The 18509-nt window shown below is 39.9% G+C and overlaps 1 protein-coding gene across 8 annotated transcripts in view; it reads left to right on the forward strand.

The window, feature by feature from the left end:
• Ryr3 (ryanodine receptor 3) overlaps positions 1-18509 on the forward strand; it is a 556303-nt gene that overhangs the window by 178338 nt on the left and 359456 nt on the right. For all 8 annotated transcript variants that reach the window (XR_013438866.1, XM_078049887.1, XM_040274327.2 and 5 more), the window contains exon 3: positions 4678-4785. Coding sequence is in view for 7 of the 8 variants with exons in the window: in XM_078049887.1 (XP_077906013.1) it covers positions 4678-4785 (108 nt within the window). In the remaining variant the exon portion in view is untranslated. The remainder of the gene's footprint in view (positions 1-4677; positions 4786-18509) is intronic.

Below are 18509 nucleotides of genomic sequence, written 5' to 3' on the forward strand. Positions count from 1 at the left end.
ACCAGGAATGGGGCACTGGGTTCCCATGATCTTGGATTCAGTACATCTTAGAAAAATATGCTGTCATGTAGGCTATGGAGCACAGCATAACACATAAACCTTCCCCTACTATTTTCTACGTAGTGAGGTTAATGAACACTGGTTCCTGGATTACCCAGAGCCCTGGCATCTCAAGGTCTCCTGTAGGACACTTGGAAATGAAATGCTTGTCCAGGGTGAGGACAGAGCTGGGGAGAGTGATGAGGAGCTGTTTCACAGCAGATGTCAACAGAGCCCTTTTCTTCCTGCTGAGAATCATTAAACACAAGTCCCCACCCAGCAGGCAGAGTGACTGAGGCACTGGCTCCAGAGCACAGAGACGGTGAGCTGCCTCCTGGGGTACTCTCCCAGATACAAGCAAATGGGCTTTGATGATCCAGTGGCCTTTGCTCATTCCTTAGGAGTATGGAGGCAGAAGCTCAGGCCACTTTGGAGCCCAGTGGCTGTAGACTCCATTCATTTCACAAGTTGCTAGTTGGATATTGTTTTTCTCCAGGTATTCCTATTGCCCTGTTCCCTTCCTTGTCACTGCCCACACATTGTTCTGTGTGCTGTTCAAGTGGCATGACCATAATCCCAAGAATAGAGAGTCCAGGCAGGGGCCAGGTGCTAGAGGTATAGAAACTAAACTGTTAGGAAACTGGAAAATGGTGCTCCCATGCACACAATCCCCGTTTCAACATACCCATTCTGTTTAAGAGTAAAGTCATGACTACCTTGAGACTTTGAATACCTGGAGGGAAAGGGCAGATACAATTATAGCCTGCCCAGTGTCTGTGTTATCTGTCAGTGGTTCTCTATCAGAATGGAAGATGGCAGAAAAGAGAGCACTTGTCCCTGGTCCAAGCAACTAGACACAGGGAAGAAAGACTACTGACAGCCATACAATCTCAGAGAAAGGAAGTTTAATGCTTGGAGCCCTGAAGATTTCTGTCTTAAAGAGAATGGACTGAATTTGTCTATTGTTTAGACACAAATGTTAAATGTGTCTTGTTAAGACCATTCCATTGATTAAACCAAAAGCACCTTTAAAGTACCAATCCTAACTGAAGTTATTCCTAATAGAAGAATCTCCAAATCACATGCTATAATAAAGTGAAGGAGGAAGAAAGGATCAGACCCTGGCTTTTATGCTTCCTATTCTGGGAACATAAAATCCAGGCAGGCTAAGAGTAGTAGAAAAATCGGTGTGAAATCTCTTGAGATGGCCTTACATTTGGGGAGACTTAGGTTGGGTAATGCTTATTTGCAGCATAAGGTTTAGGGAAATCCTCCATCATATAATTGTATACTACTTCGTAATGATGCTGTATGTGTGCAAAAACACTTCCTGGGTGGGAGGCTTGCCCTGTATTACCAGCTGCTGCTCACCCAAGTCCCATACAAATGAGTTAATTACCTGCTACAAGAACAGACTTTGCAAACAAAGCAGAATACACGCAAAATAAAGACTGTGCTCCTCCTTGTGTTATATGGTTGAAGTATTTGAATAAAGGAAATCAGAGGAATTTCCTTAATGTCAAAATTCTAGGGAGACTTATTTTTATAGTTCCTAATCAAAAAGAGACCATGAGTTAAAAAAAAAAAAAAGTACCTAAGTAAAAAAACTACTCACTCAAATCCATAGTAGAAATGTAAGTTGCCAGTAGCCTTTGCAATAGGATTACTGTCCTTGGCTTCATACTTTAATAAAGGGGTCTTAAAACTTTAATAAAGGAGTATTGAAGGCAGGTCCAGCAGGGGTACACCACATTATTTTTAAGGACAAGGGAAGGTATGAAGAATGTACAAATGCTTGGAAATTAAAGGGAACTTAAAGATGGCAAATTTCATTATCTTTATTTTTAAAATGAAAATCCTAGTCAGAAAGGTTATCTGAGTCTTAGTAGCAGGCTAGCTTTAGCTTTTTAAATTGGAGCTCCATGGAAACAGCTCTACCTGTCTTGAAGTGTTAGGAATAGCTGTCAGTGATTTCTGGCCCACATTCCTTATTCCTTCTATTCTCCTGGTGCCAACATTCTGCCAATGGATGGTATGCCAGACAATCAAGTGTTCTCAGGAAAGGTGGTGTATTGTGAACTGTAAGCTCCCAAGGAACAATGATTTTGTTTTATGTCTCTTTGTATCTCTCTCATTATCAGGCACTGCACTTAAGTATAATGCTTAAATATTTGCTGATATACAGTGTTCTAATCATGAAAAAAATTGTAATATTTTTATTAGCAGGAACAATGTTAAGTGCATGAATTTTGGAGATAGGCTGCCCAATGTCATTCTGGCTTGGACAAATAAAATACCTGGACATCAATTCTCTGCGCCTTAATTTCCTTTTCTATAAACTGGAATATTAAGAGTCCTTATCTTGCTGGGTGGGTCTAAGGATGAAATGAGTTAATTTTTGCAGAGCACTTACAACAGTGCCTGTTGGGAAGTGCTCACTCAGAGTTAACTGTTATTAGTGTTTAGAGGAGGTCTTTAACCATTGTTGAGAAAGGTTCCAGAATAGGCACAGTTATCATGCCAGTAACTGACCACCGTCAGCTGATTCTAGGACATCAGAGTGGTTGCCGTAGAGTCACCAGTTCTTATCTGGACATTTATTGTTCAGAGCTCTACTTATACAGCTTTTAACCCCCTCTACTGCCACTTTTAATGCTGTGGCATCCAGGGTTTCTCAACAAATAGATGGACTCCCTGTTTTGACAATTGTGATCTAGAGCCACATTCTGATCTGTCCACTGTCCTCTTGTAAATGGATGAGATTCCAGGGATCTTCTTCTTTTGGTCCCACTCAGACATGGGTGTGAAGGACCTTGGCCTCATGGCCCCTCTGCAGGGCCATTGGGGGTTCTCCCAAACACACCACCAGCCTTAGCTCAAACTGATCCTGACCTATTGGCCACCGTTCCCTTGAGATTGGGGCTTTTCTTCTTCTCAGCCTGTGGAATCCAGCTTAAAACTTATCTTAACTTGAATAAAAGGAAGCCATCTATTTTTTCCAAAATTTTTTAATTTGTTCTAATTAGTTATACATGACAGAAAAAAGCCATAAAAAACTTATACATTGTACATACATGGAGTAAAACTTCTCATTCTTCTGTTATACATGATGTAGAATCACACCGGTTGTGTAATCATATAGGTACATAGGTTATTGATGCCAAATTCAATCTACTACCCTTCCTACCCCCTTACCCACTCCCCTCCTTTCACTCCCCTCTGCCTAATCCAGAGTACCTCTATTCTTTCCTACCCATCCCTTATGTGAATTGGCATCTGCATATCAGAGAAAACATTTGGTCTTTGGTTTGGGGGGGTTGGCTGATTTCACTTAGCATGATATTCTCCAGCTCCATCCATTTACCTATAAATGTCATAATTTTATTCTTTAAGGCTAAGTAATATTCCATTGTGTATATATACTATACTTTTTTAATCCATTCATCTATTCAAGGGCATCTAAGTTGGTTTCACAGTTTAGCTATTGTGAATTTAGCTGTTATAAACATTGATATGGCTGCAACACTGTACTGTGCTGATTTTAAGTCCTCCGAGTATAAACCAAGGAATGGGGTAGCTGTGTCAAATGGTGGTTCCATTCAAAGTTTTCTGAGGAATCTCCAAGCTGCTTTTCAGAATGGTTGTACCAATTTGCAGTCCAACCAACAATATATGAGTGTACCATTTTACCCACATCCTCACCAACACTTATTATTGCTTGTATTATTGATAATTGTCATTTTGACTGGAGATGAAATCTTAGTTTGACTTGCATTTCTCTAAGTGCTAGAAAGGTTGAATGTTTTCAGATATTTGTCAATTGATTGCATATCCTCTTCTGAGAAGAGTCTGTTTAGTTTCTTAGCCCACTTATTGATTGCGTTCTTTTGGTTTTTTTGGTGTTAAGTTTTTTGAGTTCTTTATATATCCTGGAGACTAGTGTTCTATCTGAGGTGCGGGTGGAAAAGATTTTCTCCCATTCTGTAAGCTCTCTCTTCATGTTATTGATTGGTTCCTTTGCTGAGAAGATGCTTTTTAGTTTGAATCCATCCCATTTATTGATTTTTTTTTTTATTTTACTTCTTGAGCTTTAGGAGTCCTGTTAAGGAAGTCAGATCCTAAGCCAACATGGTGAAGATTTGGGCCCACTTTTTCTTCTATTAGGTGCAGGGTCTGAGTTCTAATTCCTAAGTTTCTTATTCACTTTGAGTTGTGTTTTGTGCAGGATGAGAGAGATGGGTTTAATTTTATTTTGCTACACATGGGTTTCTAATTTTCCCAGCACCATTTGTGCCTATCTTTTCTCCAATGAATATTTATGTGCCTATGTCTAGTATGCGATAACTGTATTTGTGTAGGTTTGTCTCTATCTTCTATTCTGTACCATTAGTCTGCATGTCTGTTTTGGTGCCAATACCATGCTGTTTTTGTAACTATGGCTCTGTAGTATAGTTTAAGGTCTGGTATTGTGATGCTTTCTGCCTCACTCTTCTTTCTAAGAATAGATTTGAAAAACCATCTTTTTCTATCCATCCAATTGTCATTTTGCTTCATAGGCTCTTGCTTCTGAGATGTGATAGTATGACTGAATCCTGACTGATACAAATAACTATCTTCACTCTGGTTTTATTTCCACAGTATATTCCTCCAGATCTCTGTGTCTGCAATTTTGTGCTGGAACAATCCCTCTCTGTCAGAGCCCTTCAGGAAATGCTTGCCAACACAGGTGAAAATGGCGGTGAAGGGGTGAGTACCTGAATTATGCCCTCAATTGGGATTGGGACTTACCACAGTTGAAAAACAGGTTACAAATTTCATTCCTCCAGTGTGGAGCTAGAAAACCTTAGGAAACTTTGAGATGATCTGTATGAAGATAGTAAATCTTTGTGCCTAAGCAGGGCACAAGACTCTGAACCTACTCCCTCTCCTTCCCCAGAACCCACCAAGAGAGGCTGAGGGAGACTTTGAGATTGAGGGTGACTTCGAAGAAGGGTTTTTTAATGGGAAAATCTGACTGGGGATTTATGACTGTTCTGATTGAGCACAAACAACTAGGCTACATGAAGTTTGGAGAGCATTTTCTATAGAATTCAGTTTTTGACATGTGCCTAGGACTCAATAGTTTCACTGCTTCTTGGTAGTGAGTAAAATGGTCTTTAAGTGTTTAACTGAGAGACAGTGCTCCATATCTACCATTTCTTCGGCCAGATATTTCAGAATAAATTTTGATTCTTCTATTCCCTAATGACCCACATTTATTTGTCTATTCATCATCAAATACTTTAATTCTACAGCCTCAATATTTCAAATCTCCTTCTTCCAACTAGTTTTCTCCACCCTCTGTACTCTCCCACACTCCCTCATCTATCTTCTGAAATATTGCAGCAATCCATTAACTGCTTTGATTCCTTCTGTACTTACCCCCTCCTCAGGCTTTCACTCAGTAATCATAATCTTCTTTATAAAATGCAAATTCAATTATTACACTTCTGTGTTAAAAATCCTTTGCCCATTGCCTTCAGGTAAATTCCAAATTCCTTAACACAACTTAATGCCCTTTATGATTTGGTGGACCCTGTGCACCTGTCTGGTCCATTTCTCACCACAGCCTACCAAGCACTTGTCCCACCCAGTGGAATTCCTTGCACTGCCTCAAACATGTAGTTCTTTTTTCACCTCTGATCCTGCCCATCAGCTATTTCCTTCATGTGGAAGAGCTTTCCTCCTCCTCTCTTTCCTCTTATATAATCCCTTCTGGATCCTTCAAGGAACCAGTTTAGGTATTAGATCAGCTGAGAAACCTCCAGTGACCCCGCAGGTCTGTTGTGTGGGCAACACTAAGTACATCCTCTGTCAGTTCTTACCACTGTTCTGTAATTGCAGATCTTTTTTTCTTATTCTGGAGAGGACCCTGCCTGTGGGTAGGAACCATTTGCAGTTACCAAGTAACACAGTTTATCATTACTTTCCTTGCATGAGCTCATACATAATACAGAAATGTCTCCTTTGTGGTAGAAGAGACAGTGACCACAGAATCCATTAAAGCAATTTTTATAATTTGGTCATTTTCCAGCTCTTAATGAGATCTTAGGCAAGTCTTCTAATCTCACTGGACCACAATGTTCTCACCTATAAAATTAAAAATGTTTAATTAGATCTCTAGGATCCTAAACACCAAGGGTTTGTGGTTCTTCACTCTTTTGATTTAAAACAATGTGCTTCAGTTAGTCTTCAGAAAATAGCTTTGCTCTTTCCCTTGGAGCATTAATACAGTGAGATTTTTGTTCGTTTAACATTGACCTTAATCTGGGTCCATTTCCCACTTCCTAGCACTGACCTCAGCTCTTCACAGTTTTTACACACCCTCAAATACTTGCAGTTTAGTGAAACAATATACTTTTTATTACACTTTCTCCAGGACTCATTAGGAATCTTTGAGAAGGAAGATCTGATTGATGTTATCAAGTGATGATTATCACTTTCAGTATCATATAAGGTCTGGTAGAACCCCATGTCCTTACTTCCTTACCTAGAAATTGTGAAAGATCTAGATGCTGTGCTAACTGGAGAATTATCCCTTGGGTATTGTCTTAATCCTGTTTGGTTCAAAAAGTGCATTTCGAAGGACTCCTTTTTCTCTAATGTTTAGCTTGAGTGGTTCAGAGAGTCCTACAGATGAGAAAGCAAATTCAGAAGTTTGTTGTTCTCCTTTGTTACCAAGAATTTTTAAAAAATAGTCTTAACTGGGCTTCTCTTAAAGAGAAGTAAGCAATAACTCATTTCCCATATAGAGGGAAGAGCAACTTAATGAAATTTGAATCCTTAGCTTTAAAAACGTATGAATAAGACCTACCTTAATCTCCATCCATGTTATAGTGGAAGATTTTTCAATATAGCTGTATATTTCAAGGACTTAGATAATTTACAATGTTTAGAGAGCAATACACTAAATCTTACTGAAAATTCATATCCAAAATAAATGATCAATAAAATTTTTATTAAATATCCATTGGATAACAGTCACCATAGTGTGTCAGACTATGAAATTACCCATATTATTGCCTTTTTGGTGCTATTTTACCAAAGATAGGAAAAATCTGATAGTTATTTCCTGTTCTGACACATTTATTATCATTATTCACTGAGATGATTTTACAACCCATTGGCAGCTCCACAAAATAGTTACCCAGACAGAAGCTTCAGGTACTAGAACCTCTTAGAATCCTCTTAAAATTCCATCTTGACTCTGAGTCTTTAATATGAGAAGTACTGTTTTTAGTACTTTGCCATATAATCTCTTGCATCTGATTGGTTTTCTCTCTGAAGTGACTACTGTGCGCATTTACTATTAGTACTTAACTTGGTTTTAGAAAATAATATTCAGCAGGGGGAAAAAATGGGAAGAGGGAGAGAGAAGCGAGTTAACACGACAGACGATAATGATTGTCTGGAAAGCCTGGGGGTTGTGTGAGCGGGATGATGTCTCCTTTGCATGCCATTCCATTCTGTTTTAAAATAGCCATTTACTGTTTTTAAATAAGTATTACTTCCACTAATGATGATGACTGCCACCAAACGGGATACTTTGAGTGGTGCAATATTTTTTACTTCTGGTCATAAATAAGCCCTTGTGTGGTGCGTCTATTAGATGCTGTGTAGCAACTGAGTGTTTTTTTTTTTAAAAAAAAAAATGACTTCAGTTGTTTATTCATTCATAGAAGTCTGCAAGGATTTATGATTCTGCAGCAATTTCCCTTGCTAACAAAGAAAACAAAGGCGCTTAACTAAATTTAACACCAAAGAGGTTCTTTTTAAATTTTTTGTTTTATTGAAATGTCCTTAACTCTAGCCAGGAACACATGGGAGCTGGCTTTATGTTGAAAGGAGTATAAATGAGGAGGAGGACCCAGGGACAAAGAGGATTTGGTGCTTCTCAGAACCTGCCTAGCTAAGCTCATCTTTGGGTCACTTTGCCTCTGGTCTAATCCTGTCTCATTTTCTTCTGGGGAAAATTACCAGGGGGTAGATACTTGGCACTGTGGCCAATTTCATGGCTGGTGGTTACAAAGAAAATCCCTGCATATGAATATTAAAGTATTGTCACTTCTCAGTTGACTGGATCCATAGTCTGTGTATGGGAATGTCCATTACCTTTCAGCATGACGTGGATCCATTGGCGGGCGATGTCACCATTTCCCTCTAAACCCCCTTGTTCTTGTAGAAATAACTTAGGTTAGAATAAGCAGCATTCCTTTGCGGGTGGGGAGAGAAGGTCTCCTTAGAGTCGGGCAGATATTTTCAGTCTAACCTATGCAAGACCAGGTGACCTCTGGTACAAGTTATTTCTCTTCCCTTCCCTTGCCTCCCACATGGTCCAAATGCAACCTATCTCATATGATTGGGTGAGAATTAAATGATATCATTGCCCACAACTGCCTGTGGGCATGGGCTCTTCTATTTCTCTCTGGTCTACTTCATCCTGTCACAGATTCTTCAGTAATATTCAAACTGCCTATAAGGAAGGAGGGTCCCGACCTGCATGACCAGGAGCATATTAAGTGGAAGGCTACATAAGTCTCAATGGATTTTGATATGAGCTAGCATAATGCTTCCAGAAATGATTAACACATTACCAATTACATCCTTCTGATGAGCATTCTGTTTCTAAAAGTTGACTTCATTAATGAAGACTTTTAAAACTGATGTGAGAGTATGTGTGTGTGTGTGTGTGTGTGTGTGTGTGTGTGTGTGTGTGTATATATATATATAATGAACTAGTGCTGTGGGTGCAATGTGAATGTTATGTTTTATCCATATCCATGCCTGACTGTAGAAGCTAAGATATCTGGCATGCTAATATACAGTCAGTCTTCTAACCTTGATTGAAAAATGTGACCTGGAAAGATATTATTTCTACAAGAACCTTTATCGTAAATGTCCTCACTGAGAGATTCTTCTTTATTTCCCTGTATTACTTGTATAATAGCCATTATCTCTAAAGTAAGTTTCAGGCTCCTTTCATTCGTCCTTGTCTTTGGAGTGAGAAATGCTACTCACAGTGCAGCTGCTAGAGAAATGCTCAGGTATGATGTGGCACATTTGTCACGTGTTCCTGCTTCCTGAGGATGACATACTAGTTCCTGTCAAGAGGCGGGGGTTAACGCCTGCTATCATGTGAACTCAAAATGGCCAGTGAAGCATAAACATTCATATTTTCATAAAGTTCCTTAAGATACATGTCATGAGATATACTACAGTAATGTCTTACCTTGCAGCCAAGTTCAGGACATTTATCCATCTTGTGAAGTCACAGAAAGTTGAGCAACAGGTGAGAATATCATTTTAAAAAAGATGCCAAAGGTGTTTCTATCCTGATGATGCTCAGTGATGAACAGCAAAACAGGTGTTGATGAGGGGAATTAGAAGTCCCCTTGCTTGAAGACTGAGCTCTGCCCAAACTTAGAGATTTTGCACAAATGCCCCCTGGAAAGGGAAGGCAAGAGAATCCTTGTCTCTTTCTTTCTGGCAGGATAAAAATAACATTCTGACATTGAATGCAACTGGGTTTTTGTTGTTGTTGTTTCTTAATCTATGGCTTATAGTCCACACCAACTACAAACAAATCTCTTGGGAAGAATACTCTTATGAGTAAAAGTTCATCAAAACCTGCTCTGTTGGCATTCACCTTACAGATTTACTCATGGGAGGTAACCTGTTTGGGGGACAAATCTGGGAAACGGGTTTAGGTTTGGTCCTAACATTGCCACCAACTGGAAATATAACCCCAGGCACATCTCGTACAGACTCTGGGCTTTGGTTTCACCATCTCTAAAGAAGGACATCACTTAAGTGCACAAGTTTTCTCTCCTGGGCTGTGGTGGGTGTAATACACCAAGTTAGAATGGGAATGTGTCATTACCTCACTTCCTCCGGTGCCCACAGGCTGTACTCCATCACTGAATGGCTATGAAAAGGTTGACTTGTTTGTTTTAGCCATTGCTTGAGACCTCAGCTCCCATATATTTAGGTAGAATGAGTCAATGTGTTTGTTATTTTCTGTTTTGTCGTGGACAAAAAAGAATATTCCATAGTCATCTGGGACAGCAGCCCTACGGCATAAGGTGTTGGTTATATAATTCTAATGTTTTATGAGGCCTGATTCCTTTTTTCTTATGCAAGTAAAGGTATTCTGTAGTCTTGGTAGCATTTATTTTCTAAAAGATCCAGCCATTATTTTGGAGAAATTAAATATTATAAGTGAAGTTCCTCCCCAAAACTAAGGTTTCAATGTTTTTCCCCTCACAGAGCAAATTGTAATTAAATGTCTTTTCTCTCTGCCCTTTCCTTTCTACTCCTTACTGTTTTATATCTTGTTTTGCTATGATTTTAGAATTTTATGCTGATATAATGGATTTTAATATTTCCTTGATAAACTGATATTTATGAATACATGTGCAAATAACTCATATTTCATTTTTGGACTAGCCTTTTGATGACACGATTTTTAGTTAAAATATGCCATCTTGAAGATCTATCTTCATGGTAAGAAAACACCTTCTTTGATATTTAAAAAAAAAAAAAAAACCTGATAAATTAGAGCATTTATAAGATAAAGATGTTCTAAATTGCCTTATTTTGCTCAATGTTCTAATATAAATGTAATTCTGCAAAAGTGCTGTAGTCAAACTTAGGCTAAAACACATTGTTTGCTTATAGTCTCTTGATGACCTCAGCACTGTACTAAGAAAAAAGAAGTAAAGACCAACTTCTACCTCTACTGCCACTGCTAACATCTAGCAATGTGAAATATTCACCTGGTAGGAAATCTACCCCCTTAACTCACTGTGTGTTCTTTTTCTATAGTAAACATCCATAGGTACCTCAGATAAGTTGAAAGCTTTCAGCAAGACCTGTGCACACTAAAATATCTACTTACTGTTTTGTTTTTGATTTCAATAGCTCGGTGACCTCTCGGAATGGGTATGTCATACACTCATTTAATATACCTGTATTTTTGCATGGAACACTGACTTCGGCTGTTTTTGTACTGAACCATGCCTTTCACTTGTGAGTGCTCAGGGCATTTCCATTCTTTGTGCCTCTGCAATTTTTGAAAAGAGACTACTGCTCCCCACATTGGATCTTGTGGAATTAGAGGTGGCTGCACACTTAGAAATCTTGGCCAGCCAGCTTATTTTACCACTGTTCAGCAATTAGGAGAATGGTTTATCTGTGGACTCATTCTATTTTCCTATAAGACAAAATCTTTTCCTCTTTTCAAAGTCTTTTACTTCTGGTGTGGTCTAGATGGACTGTGGCCATAGGTTTCCACTTGATAAGAGGACAGAAGTGTGCAGCTTTGCCTTGCTCCAAGCTTTTCAATGCTTCAAAACCCGACCAGTACTATTATGCATCTCCAGCCCTGCTCTTCATAAGGCTGGAATTCATAATAAAAATGGAAAAAGCTAGTTGGATATATATATATGTTTTTTTTACTTTTCGTACAATACCCCCAAAGTGAACCAGCAGAATAATCGAATGTTCCTGTCCATAATTCAGAACAACCATGAAGGTTAACTAGCTTTTTACATTTCTTCATGTCCTCCTAGAAGCATTTTCAAACAGAAGAGCCCACAGAATGAAATTTTAAAGTTCCAGATGCTCTTGAATCTTCCATTTCCTGCATATCATGCTGCAGCTTTAGTACAGTTGTCTTTTCTTTGGTGAAGCTGGCTTGTTCAGAAGTTGGCACCTCATGCTGAAGAGCAGTGTGCCTGTGTAGCCCTGATGTGGTTTTGCAAGTGTGATAACATTTAGCTTTGCTAATGTTACACACACTCTGGAGTTCTTTACATTCTTGCTGTGATGTCGAAATGCTCTGTTAGAATAGTTCTGTCATAGTGACTTCAATCATCTTAGAAAGCTTGAGCTTTTTCGTGGACTGAAGGTGTTTGGTTTTTGTATTTTAATTGCAAAAAAATTTAAACATCTTCATTAAAGTTTCTTAGAGGGGCATGGAGGGATCTGGATGTCTAAGCTTTCTCTGGGACATACAATGTAGATATACCTATATTTTTCAAGGGATTGTTTTAATGAGAGATTTCCCTGAAATTTTTTAGAGAAATGACTAATCGGAGGGCAGGGGCAGAGATGGGCTGTGAAAATGTACTTCAGCTGCAATTTTAGGAGTATGTTTCAATCCTAAATTGTAAGATATCTGCATTTAAGGGAAACCTTTTGTTTTAACACACTTGCTTGCCTTTTTAAAAGTAATACACACTTGGGTCAGGCGTGGTGGTGCATGTCTATAAGCCTAGCTGAGGAGGCTCAGGCAGGAGGATCACAAGTTCAAAGCCAGCTTTAGCAACTTAGCAAAACCCTAAGCCACTTAGTGAGATCCTGTCTCAAAATTTAAAAAGAGCAAGAATGTAGCTCAGTGATTAAGTGTCCCTGGGTTCAATCCCTGGTACCCTCCCCTGACCCCCAAAATAATGCACATTTGGAATTTTGGATTTCAAGAACTCCTGAGAGAATTGAAGTCCTTCAGTTTATTTATTAGATATTTTCTTTGATCATATAATTCACTTTTAATAGCTACCAGAGTTTAAATTATGTATTGGTAGAGAGAGGTAAATGAACTAGAAAAAAACTACAACTTATTTCCATTTTGGGAAAGATTAATAAAAGCACCAATTTTGATATTTCAGTAAAGAAAAACTGGCATCAGAGAATCCCCGATTCCCACTGTTTGGTCTTAGAATGCAAGGATCTCAGGATGAAGTTGAACCAATGAAAAGAAAGCACGAATAAAGGCAGGAAGATTGAGGAGACCCATGGGGTAAAAATGACCCCCGGTCAGCAGAGGGCTGGAATGGTCACCTGCAAAGGAGGGGGAAAACTGGAGACAAAATGCTTTTGTTTCTACCTGGTGTTGCCTGTGGCTGAGCTGGGGCTCCTGCTGAGAGTAGAGACATAGAAGGTGCTTTGCTTTGTTGATGGCCCTAAAGTGTTGCTCTGGTGTGAGGAAGGAAAGTGCTCCACTAGGTGGGGTTGGCCATTCTGGCCTTCCTGTAGCTACTCTCTGGACCTTGTTGTCCCCAACTGTAAAATGTGGGCTCTTGGCTTACACACTGGATCTGAGACAGATATTTAATAGCCACTAACTCTGATGAAAGGCTCTCCAAACACCAGGAAAATCGATTTATTAAGTTAACTTTATAAACCAAAAGATTTGCTTTAAAAAAAAAAAGGATTTCTATGATGATAGACTGTGCCCTTGTTAGTACTTAAACAGTTTTATGGTTATAAAGTTATTTTCACTTCAGATATTATGGCAATAATGTCGGTGACCATTTTCTTTTTTGGATGCCCTTACTATGCTCATTATTAGGTTTTCTCCGGTAATTGAAATTTTACTGGTTCTTAAACTCGTGAAACTTATAAACCTATTGTATAGAACATATGAGTTCCATGTGCTAAATGTTTTTGCCCAAGTATTAGATTTATGCTTTGACTTACAAGTTGTTGCTTTAATTTTTTTTCCCCCTTTGTAAAAGCCAGAAAGTCGATGCCCTTGTTAGTTGTAGTTATTTTGTGGATAACAATGAATCTTATCTCTGTGATGGAAGGGGAGAGGTGCTCTAAGTTGTAGGGGCTCTAGTGATGCCCCTTCTTTTCTTATTATGGAGAGAAACATGCATTGACAATAGCATGTTTACAGTAGTCACCTGCTTCCATTCCATTGATGACGTGCAGCTGGGGGCCAGGCGGCCCTCATGCCATTGGTGCTGCTCATCTGCTTTGAGAAGGTGAAGTGAGGTAGGCAGAAGAGCTAGAATGTTGTCCCAAAGAAGGAAGTGAGAGCTGTTCCTATGTAAGTGAGGCTATCAACACAGAGTTTTCCTCCACTGAGCAACCTTTGAGGAATGTACTTTAGAGGATGCTTTGTCTTGGGCGACTCCCCTGAGTCTGGCTCCTCTGGGCTGGGGTGGAAATTTGTAGTGAAACTTTAAAAAAAAAATTTTTTTTTTTGTTTTCAAGTCTTTGATGAGATAGTAGAATGGTAAGCTGAATGCATTCCTTTTTTGTATCTTTACAGTTGTTTATTTTCTAAAATTGTGATTTGGTTTTGGAAATTTTCAGAAATAAATGCTAGGGTGCAAAAGCCTCCACATTTTCAATGGGCGTAGGTAACCAACTTGTAATTACTGAGGCATCTTCAGTCAATCACACAGAGAGAGCTATGGTGCCAAACCTCTGAAACTGAACATCATACTCTACATTTTCGATTGATTGAGAACACAGCCACAGAGGAGAAAGAGACATTTCCCCCCCCCAGTGCTCTGTAGTATTGTGTCCACATACTTCAGTACCCTGGCAACTTAACCTTCTATCTTCTCTGGGGAATTTCCCATGCCATTTTGGTAAAGAGACTATTTGAAAACCCTGTTACAATTTTAGAATTAACACACATGTTGGAAATAACAATCTGAAGCAGCATATATCTCAAATTCATAACCCTCTGCCTTACAATGGGTTAGAACATGTTTCTACAAGAGTTAAGACCTATGGATTTCCAACATTAGAAAAAGAGGGGAGTTGAACTTTTAATGAGATAGCATTTCAGAACCTCTTGCTCTGCTCAGGGTTGTCAATTTTATGGGGGTCTTGACTTCATGTTCATCTCAGCATCCTACCCAGGAAGACCTAACTCCCTGAACAGATGCTAAGGGCCTGGGAGCAGTCTAAGCAGCAGAAGCCACATTTCTTTGACCCTAGACAGTTGACCCTAGTGGCTGGGAGAATGAGCAACTGCTGTCTCCCAGTTCATTGTTCCTTCCAGGCAACCTCTCGAATGCATAGGGTAGGTGAAGCAACAGGGATACGACTCATGATTTATTAGCTCATTTCAGTCCAAGTCAGCGCAAGAAACAGAATTCCCAGACTTCCTCGAGATGTTAACCCATTATGCGAAGCTCCAATGCCCCCTCTTATTGCCTCAGTCTTTTCCTGTGGCACAGATCCCTTCTGAACTCCTTGCTGTCTCTCTCCCCCACATAAAGCCACCTAGATTGTGGTTACCTCACCTCTAACTCTGCTCATTACAATTGCAATTCTTTATTAGATTGACCTGTTCCCAGGGCAAAGGGGAATTCATGGTGTTAAATCTCTGATCCAAACAGATACAATTCCAACTAGTTTTGTGTCTCATCTAAATTTTTGTGTTTACAGGAATTGAGAGCATTCTTGAGTTCTGTCAGTCCCTTTTTCCCATTTGTCTGTCGATCCATAATTATGGACTCGTTGACATGTACATTTTTCTAAATATATTAACTTAATTCTAATGGTCTTTACATCCTTTGGTATTGTTTTTTTTCTTTCAAATGCATGGTTTATATCACTCAACATTTGGATAGGCAAGTATTTCCAATGCATCCCTGTGTAAAAGAGAAACCTATGTATATCTATCCTTTTTATTTTACTTACTGTATTCTGCCACTGAAATGTAATCCTAACAGAAGAAAAAAGCTTCTATTATTTAGATTTGTTACACTGAACTATTTTTAAGTCAATTTCTTCAATCTCTTCTTCTGAAGAATGCTCTAATTGCTGTATCTTATAAAACATGCCAAAATAATCAAGAGAGCTCCATATTTCACACGACCCTATGTTTCATTCAATAGGGACTACTTTAGTTTATCCTCAAGTTCTATCACAAAACAGGTACGTCTACCTTTAGAGAGGATCCTGTTTTTAACATGTATACATGTGTGAATCCCTTCAAAGCAAAAGACCCATAGCTATAAGATCTGTTTTGTATGCACAAACTTGATCTAGGAAAGTATCACTGGCCAAATCCAATTTTTTTGTGACAAATTCCAGTGGGATCCCAAGAAGGAGGATGCTGAGTCAGATAGTAGGCCACCCCTACTGTTCCCAGAGCTCCTGAAGCTCCTTCCAGCTGGCTTTAGACCATCCAGTTTGTAACCCAGGAGGCCTTGCACAGCATTCTCTCCCAGATAGATCTGTAATTTTACAGACTGGCTTAAAACAATAAAAGTGACCACCAAGAGAACCTGGATCACTATGATAATGAAATTGATGTCAAAACCCGAATACATTACCCCACATTCTGAATAGCCTAATTTATGACCTTATTTTATAGTCTTCTAGTGATTTACAAATTCACTACTATCATAATTTGAACCAAATTATCCTGCTGTAAGTTTACACTGGAAATTCACAGGTGCATTATAGTGGCCACTTCATGCCATGTGCCACCACTATCAATTCACTATCATCTTGGAATCACATCTCTCTTAAAATATGTTACAAAATACAGGCATCATTTTCTCCTGGATGCTCAGACGCTCCCTGTTCGAGCCAAGGGAGCGTCATTAACATTTTGTAACATTACCACTGATGTCTTTGAGTAATAAGGATGACCCAGGTCTATCTGAATTTTTCAGCCACAAGACATGAAATTGGACAACTCTTCAGTATCTCTGGTTTCATTTCACAGAGACTAATATTAGAGAATAAATTCTGGCATTGGGGATGTATATTTCATTGCTCCTGCCATGACCAGTCTGGCATGAGATTGGAGGAGATACTAGCGCGACACCAGAAGAGAGACAACTTATATCACCCTCGTGACAGAACAAGACTTTATTTTTATGAAGAACATGAATTTAACCTTCACAATGCTGACTCCAATGTGCTTCTAGCCTCTCCTTTTCCCCTGCCTTGCTTACATATGAAAGCTTACTCAGCCGTTTTGCTCTCTGAGGCAACAGTGTTCCTGTGGTCCACAGCTGTATCGAACTGTGCTGCTCTTTCTCTGCTCATTCATTTTAAAAGCGTGCTGTGTCCTTTCCAATCTCTAGTTTCATGGCAGTTTTCTAGCGTCTTGAAGACTGTCTTCCTTGAATCCTATGATATCTGCATATGTAGATATTGACAGTGTTGGCTTTCTAGGGATGGTACAACCTGCTCTGGCTCCTGTCAGTCTGTCTCCCCTCAGGCTTTCGTCCCTGAGGACCATCACAAACTGCTTCCCTCAGATAACTGACTTGCTTCTTCAGAAGTGCTTCTGAGGAGCACTCCCTGTTGCCAGAGATCCCTGCCCATGGGGAGAGCAGAGAGATTGCAGCGTTCTGTACCATGTCCTCGCATGACATCAGTGATGCCCACAACAAGGCCTGTGGAAAATGACTGGCTTGTTTTCCCCCATCCACTTCGAGAAGACAAACATGAACACGAGTCGTTTGAGTTTTATTAATTTTGTAGGAATTGTTTTCCCCACATTGTAACCCATACTCGGCACTTTAGCGTTAGCCCTCCTCTTGCTCTCACAGGTGCTCTGTGGGTACTCCTTTTAATATGCTTTCTTCCCTCGCCACGGTGTCCTGTGGCTCAGGGGAAGTCAGGTTTTGCTGTCAGCCCAGTAGGTTACCCTCCCAATGTCAGTGTGATAAATTTGCTCCCTGCACAAAGGGGAGAAAATGGATCAGGTGAGGTTTGCTCTGTTCAAGTCCCAGCTTCCATTCACCAATCGGCAGAGGAGGCTTTAGAAGAAAAACAAAACAAAACAAAAAACCTACCTTTTTTATTTGAAAGAGCTAGCAGTGGGCAAACACTTGGACCTGAGCCAGGACTCTGAAAGGTGGGCTTTTGAACGCAGCCGTGTCTGACTGCACCCGTGCTACACGGTCACAACTCTGAGTGATGCTAGACCTGCAGAAAGGAAAGTGAGACAGTGTAAATAAGAATGCAGATTACCAAGGTGCACCCTGAAGGGGACCTGCAAGTCATAGAAATCAGAGTGAGGACAGAAGATCAGAGGTGACCCATTCCAGGGGGGTATGTGACCAAGCAATGAGTAGGCACAGTGCCAGTCCTTGTCCCCCAAACTTCTCTGTATTTTCCATTAACTCCATCTCTTCCCAGGTCCTGTAGAGTCCAGGTAGGTGAGGACAGAAGTCCCCACTGCCTTCAAGGCAGCTCATGAAAGGTCCAGGTGACCATCAGTTATTGTGAGGATGGGTGGATGATGATGATCAAGGTGGGTCTGGACCTCTTTCTGTGTCAAGCTGGAGTTGTTGGGGGTCCTCACCACAGATAGATTTTTGTGGGAAGGATTTATGTCTTTCCATCTTCACAGGTGTATGGTAGCAGCATTGAGAGAGTTGAATATCGGCCCTACAGTTGTCAAGGCCAAGGGGAAGTGATCATATTTGTTCTTTGCTTCCGTGGGAATTCTGGAGAAATATTAAAAGGAAAGTTAATCATGGGTGCAGAAGATGCTTCTGAGAGCATAGTAGTACCTGCTGATCATAGTACCATACTGATTCTTGAGGTGCAGGGTCCAGTGTAGCAGTGAAAGTCCCAGAGGGGAGGCTGTCAAGCCTGGATGTGCATCTGAATTTGCAGAGAGCCCAGGTCCCAACACAGACCAACAAATCAGACTC

Source organism: Ictidomys tridecemlineatus, chromosome 5, assembly GCF_052094955.1.
Source record: "Ictidomys tridecemlineatus isolate mIctTri1 chromosome 5, mIctTri1.hap1, whole genome shotgun sequence".
Taxonomy (NCBI): Eukaryota; Metazoa; Chordata; class Mammalia; order Rodentia; family Sciuridae; genus Ictidomys; species Ictidomys tridecemlineatus.